General features: G+C 32.2%; 2 protein-coding genes across 3 annotated transcripts; one reads left to right on the top strand and one right to left on the bottom strand.

Annotated features, from left to right (window-relative positions):
* Positions 1-262: 262 nt before the first annotated feature.
* Positions 263-7,594, top strand: LOC124440121 (transcription factor CP2-like). 2 transcript variants are annotated; one of them, XM_046990450.1, is made up of 19 exons: positions 264-747; positions 1,284-1,343; positions 1,597-1,653; positions 1,728-1,804; positions 1,889-1,956; positions 2,314-2,419; positions 2,491-2,597; positions 2,920-2,959; positions 3,628-3,734; positions 3,855-3,923; positions 4,034-4,075; positions 4,158-4,195; positions 4,403-4,499; positions 4,591-4,684; positions 4,816-4,906; positions 5,262-5,432; positions 5,961-6,000; positions 6,924-6,975; positions 7,140-7,594. In XM_046990450.1, exons 1-19 carry the CDS (start codon positions 635-637, stop codon positions 7,175-7,177), a joined length of 1,467 nt encoding a protein of 488 aa, XP_046846406.1. In that variant the 5' UTR covers positions 264-634; the 3' UTR covers positions 7,178-7,594. The 2 variants fall into 2 exon arrangements, with proteins under 2 accessions (XP_046846407.1, XP_046846406.1); XM_046990451.1 differs by lacking the exon at positions 1,597-1,653 and having other exon boundaries at positions 263-747.
* Positions 7,482-13,546, bottom strand: LOC124440122 (cilia- and flagella-associated protein 410-like). The gene is given in 11 exon segments (XM_046990452.1): positions 7,482-8,776; positions 9,662-9,830; positions 9,966-10,014; positions 10,107-10,155; positions 10,694-10,758; positions 11,080-11,184; positions 11,187-11,267; positions 12,401-12,438; positions 12,654-12,700; positions 13,121-13,139; positions 13,276-13,546. Coding segments are annotated over 11 exon segments (858 nt in total). The 5' UTR covers positions 13,356-13,546; the 3' UTR covers positions 7,482-8,620.
* Positions 13,547-13,573: the final 27 nt, after the last annotated feature.

Genomic DNA, 13,573 nt, shown 5'->3' with positions numbered 1-13,573 from the left:
GTGATAAATTTGGCGGGAAATATACCACCACACATTGTGTTTGTGATTATAACAATTATAATATATACTACATATGTGCTGAATAAGAAATATAACTGAGAGAGAATAGAAGAAAGCAGGTCGATATAGATACAGATATCGTTTTTATAAACTTCACACAACACTAAAATTCATCTAAATTCATGATTTAAGTTTAGTGTCATAAACTCTCGACATCCTAAAATTGATCAATACTTCGAACAACCATTTTGTTTGACAGCTTTTTTAATTTGATTTACTTAAAATATTACACTAAAATACTTTGCAAAACATGGATAGACGAAAGATTAAGCCTTATTACACTGTAAAATCGTGAGCAAAATGGATCACGGATGATGATCACCAGAATCGTTGTCGACAGCAACGTGGCGATGACGTAAAGTAGATTGGTAACGAATGGAGTAACAAAAAGATGAATAAAGCTCGTGGTCAAATAGTTGAAATGTTGACATGTTCTCTTTAACCCGATGGCAGTAAACATTGCAAATACTTTAGAAACGTGTTGCTTCCCTTTTTCCATCATTCCTCTTGAGTCGTTTGCGAAGTTATTATTATTAGTTTGGTACGCAGTGTAGTTCGCATTGAAAAGGAAAACATGTCAAGCACAAATTGGCGTGAGGATGAACTGGATAAAGGATTGGCAGCTGATTTATTCAACTTATCCGGCCTTGGCGTCGGGGACTCACAGATCGGCGCCTATGATATGACGTAGGTCTTTCTTAAAGTCTCTTTCACTGAATAGTTGTAATTTTGCTCATCTGTCAATGCTGACTGGGTCTATTTCTAAGAACAGTTCCCTGTATTACATTGACTGAAGGTGTGGCCAGGAATGTTAATTTTTAATTGTGAGAGAAATAGTTCCTAGATAAATTACTGATCAAATCACTAACTTGTTTCTTGTATCTATGCACTTGTTTAAAATGGCCTAATTTCATGAACAAATCTTGATATAATGGGCTGTTTAAAATGTGATATCTTTCTCAGTTATCAGCATGCATAAATGTATAATAAAAAAGCATAAATTGACATGACTTGCTTTTGCAGACTGTTTTACGTATAACTGCTCACTTTTGATGTAATAAATTTTGCCAGTGCTACAATACATGTCAAGTTCATGTAATCATCTGATAATGTAGACAACATAACAAGATAATTGATCGTCATTTATTTAGGATTTAAGTTGGGATAGTTGCCTGACAAGGTAACTTCAGAAAATCAACTTCAACCGAAATATGTTTTTTTAGTGAAGTGTTAAATCTGGTCAAAGAACCCTCCTTATTAAATGTAACTCAAGATAATAGTCAGTAAGTATGAAACTGAGTTGCTTTAAATATCGAATACCTGTATTTTATTGCTTAATTGAAAAGCTGATGACAAGAACTGAAATATTTTAAGCAAATCTTTGTTTATTAAATTATTTAATCTGCACATAATGTATGTTTGTAAAGTAGCTAGAAAACATTTTAATTAGTAGCCAAGACTAATTTAAGCTTGTTGGCAATAATAATTGGCAATTCTCTCTATGGCTAATCTCTATTGACCAATATAACTTTTTAGAGTTAAAATTGAAGGATCTCCATTAAAGCAATTTAAGGAAGATACAATTTCACCTAGGTATCATTCCTATGAAGCAATAATCAATCATAATTAATATGATAATGAGTATTTCTATATATTTCACATTCTAGATTTAATTTTCTTCTCAATGCACCAACTTCATCTTCAAAGAAACTCAATGAAGACAGTATAACATATCTTAATCAAGGTTTTTTCATTCTTTAACCAGCCTTCATTCCACTATGGATATTTATCAATGTTAATTTTTGTTTTTATTCATTCTATTATCAAGGCCAGTCATACCTGGTTCGATTACAAGCATTATATGATATGTCATTTGCAAATCGTCCTATACTCAGTGTGAGTCCTAGAAACTTTTCAAGTTTGATAAATGATAATTTCCTGTAGTCAAATAATCTCTAACAAAGTAAAAATCTGAAGAAATTTTAATGAGCTGAGCATTCATCTATACTCTTTCAGGTTCTTGTATGCTGTACACTTGCCCTCTACTTTCCTTTCTTATCCTTCTCAGTTTTGATTGCTTCTTAACATCCATGTGCTATTGTGTTACTTGTACATACGCGTATCACAAGGGTATATAGTACCTTAATCCATGGCTGCCTTAATTTGTAGATTTTGTTTAGATGTTGTAAATGCGAAGGTTAAATCCATGTTTCTCATGTGTGCATTTAAACATAAAATTGTTTATGTGTACAGGTTGTTGCTAAACTTGGTTTCTACGAACGAAAATTGCAAGTCGTTGAAACAGAAAAGTACGAAGAATGGTTGGCTAATCGACCAACTGAAAGGATCCTGGAAATTGGTAAAGTAACGGTTGTCAAACAGATAACTGCATGTAGCGAAGATACGTAATATTTGAATCTTTGCATTCAGATATGCCCATGTCTGTTGGTATTTTAAATGTCAGAACGCAGGGCAGTTACAAGAATGAACTTGAATTTGAATGGGATACTCAAGTCGAGGCTCAAGTTTATATCAAGGTTAACATTTGTAAACGTTCGTCTTAATTGTCACATTATGTCATTTTAGTGCAGTTTTATCTTGATGAAAATCCTATGTTGTGAATTGAAACAGGATCGTGTATTTTTAAAGTATAGTGACTTTCTGTAAATGTTCAAGCACGATTATGGTTACGTATGCGTATGGAGATAGCGATAAGTTTTGTTTTAACCTCAAATAAAGAATTGTATCTTCAACGTATACATCGCTTTTTAACAGAATCTTTTCTAGAAATATCTGTTGGCCAAACAATTTCAAGAAATGTCAATTCATTTCCCATAAACTTCGCTCTCTATTTTTCAGATAAATTGCGTGAGTTCAGAGTTTACCAAAGGAAAAAGTGGTGTGTTTATCATGTCATTCATTTAAACTAGTAAAACTACCCAATCTAAAAATAGTGGATAAGTAAAACGTGGATAGTACAGATTATGTTCATACATACCATCATAACAGTATAACTGCAGTAAACGTTTAGGACTTCCTTTGTGACACTGCAGTGCCGGCTGTGTTCAATACACGTTAACATTTAAGTGCAGTGCACTAAACACAAACGGCGTTACCTAACTTGAGCTCTTAATGAGGTGGCTGTTATATTTGTAGTTTATAAAAACATACCTTTTTCTGTTCATATTTGATTGTGAATTTTTATCGTAATGATATTTTAATCTAAACATCATGATTCAGTGGACATCGATATTGTAGCTTCGTGCAACCATTGCAATTGATTACTTATAAATCAAATCATTGAGAAAAGATAATGACTGTTTATAGCAGAAATGTATCATCCTGATAAAAGAATTAAGTGTAGAAGCGACGTAGTCCTTTTCTTGAACAGATTAAAAATTAGTTTTACTCGTTTTTCCAAAATGCAAGGAACAATCTTCTCGTTTCGTTTTCTTAAGCATACATTTGAAACAGACACACATTGAAAAACAGATTCAGATTGACGATTTGATCTTTTGGTAGCAATGCATTTTAACTTTAACGTATCTATTTATTCGGACATTTTAGGAGGTGAAAGTGGCGTACCTTTAAAGCTACAATTTGATATTCAAGATACTAAATCACAGAGCATACTTCCACTTTACTCAGCTGGATGTCAGATTAAAGTTTTTAGGGTTGGTTTTATTTATGTTTAATGAAGAGTATGATACAAACTATTAAGATATTAGACATCGATTAGAACTTATTTGGGCAAAGATTGTTTAATTAAACGATCTTAATTTTTACATTTTAAGACTAAAGGTGCGGACAGAAAACACAAAACAGAACTTTCAAAGCTTGAGCAGTTATCAAAAGAAGAAATTGTAAGTTTGACATACCTACTGTTAAATAAATGCGAAATTTATTGAAAATACTGTGGTTATGTCATAATAAAAACTAGTTTTCTTAAAAAAATTCCTCTGTGAACTTTTAGGAACAGTATCAACCTCAATCAGAGGTCACAATTCTAACTGAGGTGTGCTACATTTAGTTGCTATCAGATTTATTTCACGTTTTATCTATTTATTTATTTATAAATTCAAGTATTTTCGCTGTAGAATCTCTTTGGAAGCCCGGAAATTTGGTCATCTCCGACGTAAGAAAGATCAACTTATCCAATGAGGCTCGAAGCAAATAAGTTGTGTTACATCGTGGCTGTTTCAGTTAATATCTTTAATTGCAAGATGTTTGGTGTGAAACCTGTCTATTTCCTATAATTTAAAAAATACCATCTACACCTATAATATACAATAATGAAAATACATTAAATGGCAATTTTATCTCATCACTGTTTTTCATCTAGAAACGCATACCAAAACTTTTTAAACTCGTCAGTACAGTCTCCAACTGGATTTTACAGCCCCAATACACCTTCAGCAGTTCCAGTCCCTGTACTTGAGGTATTATAAGCAAATTCGTTTTGTCGGATCTTTTCATCGTGTTGTATTGCTTCCCCGAAAAATTAATACGTTATAACTTACTGTACGACAGAGGATAACTCCAGAGTCAACTATCGACGAAACAAGGACATGGCTGGCGCATCATCGATTTCAGGGGATCTTACCTCAATTGAATAACTACACAGGTTGAAAGGCTGCTCACTTCATTCGTATACACTTTGAATTTTAGGAAACAAATATTAATTTGCAACTTGTGTACGTACTTAATTAAGATTAGTAATCCCTGCTGGATTAACTAGAACAGCGTTCTTTTTAGGTGCCGACTTACTTCGACTTAGTAAAAAGGATATTACGTTGATTGCTGGTAATGCTGAAGGAATTCGATTGCATAATTTATTACAGATAAGGTAATGTCAGCTAACAAATGAGCTTGTGAGAATGTAAGTGGACCTGTATGAATGTCCATTGTGTGCAAGCCCTTATTGACTGTGGAATGGGTATAGATAATGGTGAAAAGGATTGTCGGTGATGTGTAGATGACACCCTGTCAAATTATGACAATTATTACGTGGATGTTGAGGTTGCATATTATTGATCCTCACAATACGTAACTTGACAAGGACTTGTATCCAGCATACTGAATTAAAAGTGAAATTATTTCAAGGAAAATATAATTTTTCTTTGTTGGTCAATGTCAGTTTTGTTTCCATCTGCTGGACTATATGAAATTTCAGCGATGTTCACTTCTTTTATGTTTTCAAGGGCAACAAAGCCTGTTTTAACTATGTATGTTTGTGTGGAATCAATGCAAGATTCATCAACGATGAAGGAATATCAAGCTGTATATTTAGAAACACTGACTTTAAAAGCTCTTAAAGAGAAACTCGCTCAGAAATGTAACTTACAAAGTTCACAAATTTCAGCAGTTTTCAGGTAATGTCGACACAATCCTTAAACAGACAAAAAATTTTTATGAATATTGAATTTTAGTGAACATGTTTCAATTGATTTCCAACTTTTATGCACATAGTGCGCATATAATACCAATATTACGTTACTAAAACGTTTGCTGAATCTTCAGCATACACAATACCAGTACTGACAAGAACGTTTAGTGTTAACTGTCTATATTACCAAAGCTTTGAAAAATGAACTTTTGTTCGGACATTCCAATGTTGTATATACTTGGCAAATATTTGTTAAAATAAAACCTTAAAGACCACTCGATTGACTTGATAGACGGACATATCTACAAATGTCAACTTGGTCTTGAAAAAATAATGAATGCAATGTAAATGGTGTTAAGCTGGGCCCTATGCGTAAATCAATTTATGGCTAAGCAGAACAAGTAGCAAAATGAATAAAGTAGCTAAGACTATGCTATGTTTTCGCTTATATAGTAAGACTTCTTTATTTTCACTTCATTTCAAGTATATAACTATTTTTTGACATTTTTCCCAGGGAAGGACCTACTGGCATCAAAATACTTGTCAATGATGAGGTATATTTTGTGTGTTTAATACAAGTCATTTAGGTTTGCCTAAAATACCAAGGAAACAATTATATTGAAGAAAGTTGCAATCTTAGATAGACACTGAATATATACTGTTCTTAACATCACAAGAAAAATACTACGTATCTTTTAAAAAAAAAGCCAAGTCTTTCACGAGCCTTCTCATTACACATCATACACATAGAAAGTTTAATTATACGTACACGATGCAACTCACACTCGATGTGATGTGTATCCCTAAAGGTACGTTTACACACAACAATTTGTCGGGCCGACACCGACGCCATTTACGTGATTCTTGCCATATATGGAAAAGAAATATGTCGAAGAACAATAGCAAAGCGAAATTAAAACTTCTCATTGTAGCTACGGAGGCAATGTATAATTATTATTGCCTCAAAAAATGAAGAAAAAAAGAAAACAAATATAAAGATCGGTGTGGGTCAGGTGCAAATCGATTTAAATTTTGCCGAGTTTCTTTTTTTAAGAAAATATTCTTGACTTTTTTCTTTTTCTGAATCTCTGCAGCTTTTGCTTTTTCAATAAAAACAACTTTCAATAAAGACGCTTTCAATAAAGACGCTTTCAGCACTTTCTTTTTCCGTGTTGACAGAAGACATTTCGATGATTTTTCGATAATCATAATTTGCTTGTTTACGAAGCCATAGCAACACAGTAAAAATCGAGAACAAATCTGTAGTTTGTTACAGATTTTCATCTGGTTTTTCGAGTCGGGCGACTTTCCGAATATGGCATGCAAACGTAATATGGCGTAAGTGTCGGCCCAACAAATCGTTGTGTATAAACGTTATATAATACAAAAGTGTGATGATCTAAACAATTATTACTTATTCGTTTGTACTTTGTTTTTTGAAAAATTGGCAATGTTTGTTGAAATTTTGCTGTTGTAGATGGTTGCCAATCTAGCAGATGAAATGTCTTTTATTGTCGACGTTATAAGAGGTTAGTCTTTTCATCGGTTACACAGGGGGAGGGGTTGAGGGACTATACCCCCTCCCAATAATTTTTTCCCTCCATTTTAATTTTTTGAAATTTGTCACCCGGTTGATCTTTCTGTAAAAGTTTTTGAATGTGAACTACGGAATTGTGATTTCTTTCTCTTTCAGACGAACATAATAATTTGTGGAGGATCATGTTGAAGTGAAGTTGAAATGTAGTACCTGTACAGTAGAACCTGATAACTCGAATTACCCGCGCTCTCTTGAAGTAAATTCAACCCCCCTGGATTTGATGGCACATTTTGTAGTAATATAGTGTTTTCCGAGTTCGAGTTATCGGGGTTCTAAAGTATATTTAATGTAAATATTCGTAAATATGGATTTAATGCTTTATTGTATTGTAGTTAGAACTCTAGTAAAGAACAACATAGAGAATTTCACGTGACGTCAAAATCGCCATGTTGGAAGAACAATAAAATAGCCGCCATATTGGTAAATAAAAGAATCACATTGAGTTGAGTAAATATTCATTCAAGGAAATTATATTTTGTTGCCTTTAGGTTGACGTGTTCCGTTGTAACTACGTATAAGTAACTAAAAACATTAAACCTATTTCAATTGTCTCTGTTTTTTGTATTTGTATGTGTTGGCTATCACCAAGCAATATAAAACAAAGGAGTTTTACTGCTTTCCAAAGTTACCTTCCATATGATCATGCAATTTTAATTCTTTTTTAAAGGAATTAACAGTTTCAAAATATCTACATTTTAATTACTAGTACATTTTACAATTAGAAACGACTTACATTTTAATATTTTCTTAGAATATACTTTCAAGTTTTTAGTTTGGTAGTTAAACCACGATGAATTATTTATGACAGATTTCTCTTCAGGTCCCAGGTCTGTTCTAATAAAAACTGATAAATAAATCTGCCAGTATTTACAGTAAAATTCTTTCTCACCTGTAATGCTAGAATGACACTAACATGGCTAATTAATGCCATACAGATATATCTCAGGGATTTCCTTCACAAATAATATTGTTGCTTTCTCTGAAAATGCTACTGTTGAAAATAAACTAGCCATTGCTAGGCGACATTAAAAAACGAAAATTGCGATTATGATAAAGATAGAGGTCCTGATACATCAAAATCCGCTCAATTATCGCGTTTGAAAGAAAATATGCATCTGGTTATTCTGCCTACAATTCAATTTGTACTATTCGTATAATCCTTGTTTTTAGTATCATTTGCTGCTAATTATATAAATTTTCTTTATGACAGAGACGAAACCTGAAGAGAATTTCGCTGAAAAAACATGAAGCTTTTTAACTAATTTTTATATCATTAAATTATTTTTTCAAACAATTCTACAAACATTACAATACACAATGGTATCTGCAACGTTTTAAAAGTATATTAAGATTGTTACCGGGACTAGATCTTTATACTTTTTCCTTATATAGTAATAAACAATAGAACATAGTCATGAGAATCGGGGAGAGGGGTTAAGGGAATAGATAAAGAGTTTTCATAAGCTAAGAAAATGTCGCAGCTTTCAGGAATATGATTCTGGATATATATTACTTTATTTGATAAAGCTACCTTCAGTGTATGAATAGTAGTATGTCGAACAACTGTACTAACCACGTTAACTTGATGATTTAATGAGCTCTTTGTGTTTCATACTTGAAGTTTTTTCGCGAATTGTCCACAATTTCTGCTCTACTTCTTTTTGTAGAGCATTGAGTTCGTCTTCATTCATATCGTTAAGTAATAAGGTGACTGCTGACAGCAAATTTGAACTCTACATAAGGACGATGAGTAATATCAATGAAAGTCTCATGCCAAAATAACCGAAAGGGGAGTGGGGCTGGGGTAGAGAGTTAAATGCAAGTTTGCTATTACAAATATATAAGTCGCTACTAACTATCACAGTCAAAAGTTTCAGTGCAACAAACAGTATATTAGTATAGCAATTCTGTTTTTCTAGAATTGTTGTTCTGATTCTCGGATAAAGGCTATTGAATAAAATCGTATGATAAGCTAAGCACAAAAACACTTAAATGGTAAATGACTCGACAATATCTTCAAAGAAAAATGATATAATAGAAAAAATTTATGAAAAGTTTTCATCTTTGAGTGTAGGTGGATTGAATTGAATTGATATTCTCTTTAGTAGAGATACTGTATGGCATCCATGGAAATTTTTGCAAGAAAAAATCACATTTTTGCCAAGTTCTCTCTCCAGCTGTAATGAATGATTTAAACTGTAAAAATACAAGCTCATAAGATCTCAAAAGGCTAAAAAGGCTGCGAGAAACGTTTGATACTTATTGCATATGCGATATCTACCATGATTTTTAAATTTTCGTAGACAAATCACTAGAATTGTACAACATGGAAGTTTTATAATATCCACGAAACACTAATACAAAAATCGTCTAATTTCGTTTTGCTATGCACCATTGGACGAAAGAAATTTATGATAGAAAACGATTTTCTCTGTGTTAAGGACAAACATCTGTAACAAAACTTAAAGAAACTGAAAGCAATCTCTAGTTATTTGCTATGTAATTTACAACGATAAAGAAAACACAAAGATATGCTTGAAGACAAAAATATTATTTGAACGTAGTAGTTTCATTTGAGAATAGCGGATGATATGTTTTAAAAATTTTCATTCACTTACTTTGCCCTTGAAACTTTTTGACGAAGATTCGTGATAAGCAGCTGAGTTGGTATCACAACTATCCATTGGACGTTTCTTCTCTAAACGCTGAGTTAAAGAATCTTGAATATTTGACTGAGAAATATCGTCTATAGCAAGAGGTTGTAAGCCAAGTTGTTCGCGTAATTTGCTATAAATAACAATTACAAAGGTTACGTGTAAGATTAATCTCCCACTTTTATTTTACAAAATCTTAAAATGAATCAAAACTGAAATCAAATAGACAAACTCACACTTTTACAAAAATAGTATAACTTTCGCTTACTTTGTTTCATTGAGAAGTGATTTTGTGCTGGTTTTTTCATTCAAATTTCCTAAAAATCCAATAACACATTTCCATTATAGTCAAATTGAAAGAAAATCTATTTTACATATTATTTAGCTTAAAGCAATGTTCAAAATATACCCGAGATAGCAGATTCAGTCACATCCTCAAATTCAGGCTCAGGTGTGTCCTACAAGAAAATAACATTGCATCAAATTGAATGTAGTTGGATAACTACCCCAGTACCACCCTTCCCTCCCCTCCCCAACATAGAGCTAAACGATACTCAAAAGAGCATGGTTTTAAATGTGACTCGCAATGTTCAATAATGAGTTATTTTATGAAATAAGGAAGATGCGCAGGGCCGTGAGAAACTTGTTAAGAAGCAATACTTCAAATTTTCAGGTGAAATTGCACTACGCTCAACCTCGTTATTTTCTGGAAAATGCTTTTCGACACGTGACGTAATAAAATGAAATTAAAATTTATGGTGAATGAAAGAACCTTGCAAAGCAGGTTCACAACGCGAAGATAATCTTTCCAGCTAAATTGTCCTATTTAAAATTTACAATTTTACAACAATGCGCAAATCAAACGTATATAGGCCTTGAAAACAGGCTTTAATGATCTAATAAGCATAAGTAGTTAGCATAAAACAAAAATTAGCAACATTTGAAATAACAATAAGCATTTTGGATAGTCCATTCAAAATACAAGTGAAATTATACCTCATACCAAACTTCAGAGTCATTCGCATCAGCCAAACAATTGTTTACTTCATCACGAGAAATCACTAAAACAGAAAAGTTAACATTAGAAAGAGTTCAAAGTTGAAAGAGAAAGCCATTAAATAAAGAAAACAACACTACAAGGGTAATGTAATCACAATATCATATTTTCACTGATTGTATGAATACAGGTAATAAGTTACAAAATTTTTAGCAACAATCAAAACTGTCATGGGGTAAAGAAAGTCAGTCCATGAAAAGAAGAAATTTACTCAAATAAAGCTGGAGCACATACACCTTATGACAATGTAAATACTAATGCATGTAAGAAGGTAACTTTAAATTACGGATAGTTAAATAGAAAAAGTTGTATATTTTTCACATACCTATATTATCCAATTTTTCTATGCCTGGGAGGTTTTTGATAATGGTAGATCTGTAATCATTTACTTGTGAGCAAGGATTATCAGACAGCCATAAAACTTTTAAATTGGCAAATCTTTTAAGTATTGTACTTCTTCTTTAATATCAATGATACAGTTTCTACGCAAGTAAAGCTCTCTTAGTTTTCGACCTTCACTCAATGTTAAGAAAAATCAACAATGAATAAATGAAGCAACAAGAGTAACAAGTGATTTCTATAAACATATCAAATGATAGTTGATGGACTTTAGAAGACATTTACATCATTGAATGTTCAACAACAATAAATTCCAATGCTATTGCAAGAATAAATTCCTATGCAAAATTAGAAAAATATGATATTTCTGGCATAGCAACAAGTCTCAAATTGCTCTTCATCAGGCCCTCTAAGAGTCTCTCATTCCCATAGCTAGTACTATTTCTATTTAGGCATTTCATGGGAAAGTTTTAACTTGAACAGTTTTTCAGAATCTTAACTTTGATATATTTCATTATTGCATACTAGTCATGTTAGTCATGTGACCTCTTCAGAACATCATGTGATACCTATTAAATTAAAACCTTAATTAATGCATATTTCTGTATCCTAAATTAGTATAAAGCATCTCTCCAAATATGCATAGCCTGTTGGGCCTCAATCCGCCCTAGAGACACTTAAGAAAAATAATAATAATATTAAACAATAACTTTATGCAGAAATTACATGACGCAAGCCAACTAGCAAGTGCACGTCAATTTTATCCCAACTTCCTACTGAGACAGAATCTGTTGACATGCCATATTACACTGCAGTAAGATGGCTGTTATGGAAAAGTGCTGTCAAGTTTTGAGCTAAGGAAGGAGCTATTTTTTTAACTAATGAAGCTTGTGTTATGTACTTTGTTTTATTAAAATATTCGCTCTTTGACCAGCGGTATACGGTTCGTCGGCCCTCAACATGCTGGATGAAAGTTCATGTGGCCCTATGGCTGTAAAGTTTGGAGACCCCTGGTATAAAGCATTTGGGTCTTTTCAGTTGTATAATACTCACTGTTGTTTTCATGCAAAGCCTTGCTGTATACGGCCAAAAAGTGAGAAAGTGGCTGTCACAAAAAGCTGATCACTTCTTAAAAAGGACCTTGAGAAACTTAACACGTTTAGCTAATTCACACAGAATTTCTAGCAAAATTCAATAATGGAGGTATCTCCTGATTGAAATCTACCTTTCAAAAACTAACACAGATACATCAGAGAAACTTAAATTTAAGAAAAATGTAATTGTTGAAGATTATTTCAAAAAGATACAATTTGCAAAATCTTTAAGGCTGCTGATCTCATTAACACTACATAAAAAAAGAGAAAAATCTATGTAGAAAATTCGCCATGCTTGGTGTTGATTTAAAATTTTAATTGAAAACAAGGAGAGACAAGGGAACACAATAAAAATCTATCATATTATCATTTGTTTTAAAAATATGAAATGTGGGTAGCATAATATAAACTACTTTTGAGCAATTCATTGAAACATATATTAGACATAATGGTATGAGAGCATTACCTCAAAGTTACAATTTCAACATTTGGCATTCTTTTTAATATTGACACCTAAATACACACAGCTTATATAAACAAAAACAATTCATAAAAATTTGTACAGCAATTTATACTATATAAAAACACAAAGAGCTCATTCAATCAACAGATTGTATCATCTTTCTTTAAATCAAGATTAAATAGTCACTTGCCTCTTGAAAAAAATCAATTTATACTTTTGGTGCTCAAACGGTAAAACTTGACTGAGCACTTTTTCCCAGATTCATTTCCTGATGCATCAATTCAAAAACAGTCACAGGGCATAAGTCTATACATAGGGGAATTTTGTGTTGTTTTCTGAGAAATCATTTTAGATACTATTTAAGTCATGTTTTGTAGTATTTCATCTGTTTAAGATCTTTTCTATTAATGATCTAAGAGTTATATATTTATTTAATTTAAAACAGAAGTAATTTTAACAATAATACTTACATCAGACAGACCACTTCCCCTGAAAAAAAAGAACAGAAACAAATCACGACATGAAAACTCTCCTTAATATATTGCTATATATCATAAAAACAAACAACCAAATACAAATTTGTAGAATAATTACGATGATTTAATAAATTTAATTCTTGTTTTACCAGCAATTTAGTTTTCTAACTTTCAGAAGAGAGGTTGCTCGCGATCTGGACAAAACTATGTCCTCAGTTAGAGCAGACATTACAGCCTGAACTATGCACGAACTTTTGCAACGAAAACAACAAGTAAGAGTAATCAAAAATTAAAATACATCAAAAGTACAAATGCAATGTTTATAGCAATAATCAAACGCCATATTTGACATCCATACGAAATGTTATCAATAACCATAGCAATAAGCCCGAAATCCATAGTGCCTGCTAATGTGCCTGCGTTTAGGCTGTATTACAAATTCTATCC

Source organism: Xenia sp. Carnegie-2017, unplaced genomic scaffold (assembly GCF_021976095.1).
Source record: "Xenia sp. Carnegie-2017 unplaced genomic scaffold, XeniaSp_v1 HiC_scaffold_2, whole genome shotgun sequence".
Classification (NCBI taxonomy): domain Eukaryota; kingdom Metazoa; phylum Cnidaria; class Anthozoa; order Malacalcyonacea; family Xeniidae; genus Xenia; species Xenia sp. Carnegie-2017.
The sequence above is the reverse complement of the archived record's forward strand: the minus strand, read 5'-3'. Positions and strand labels throughout refer to the sequence as shown.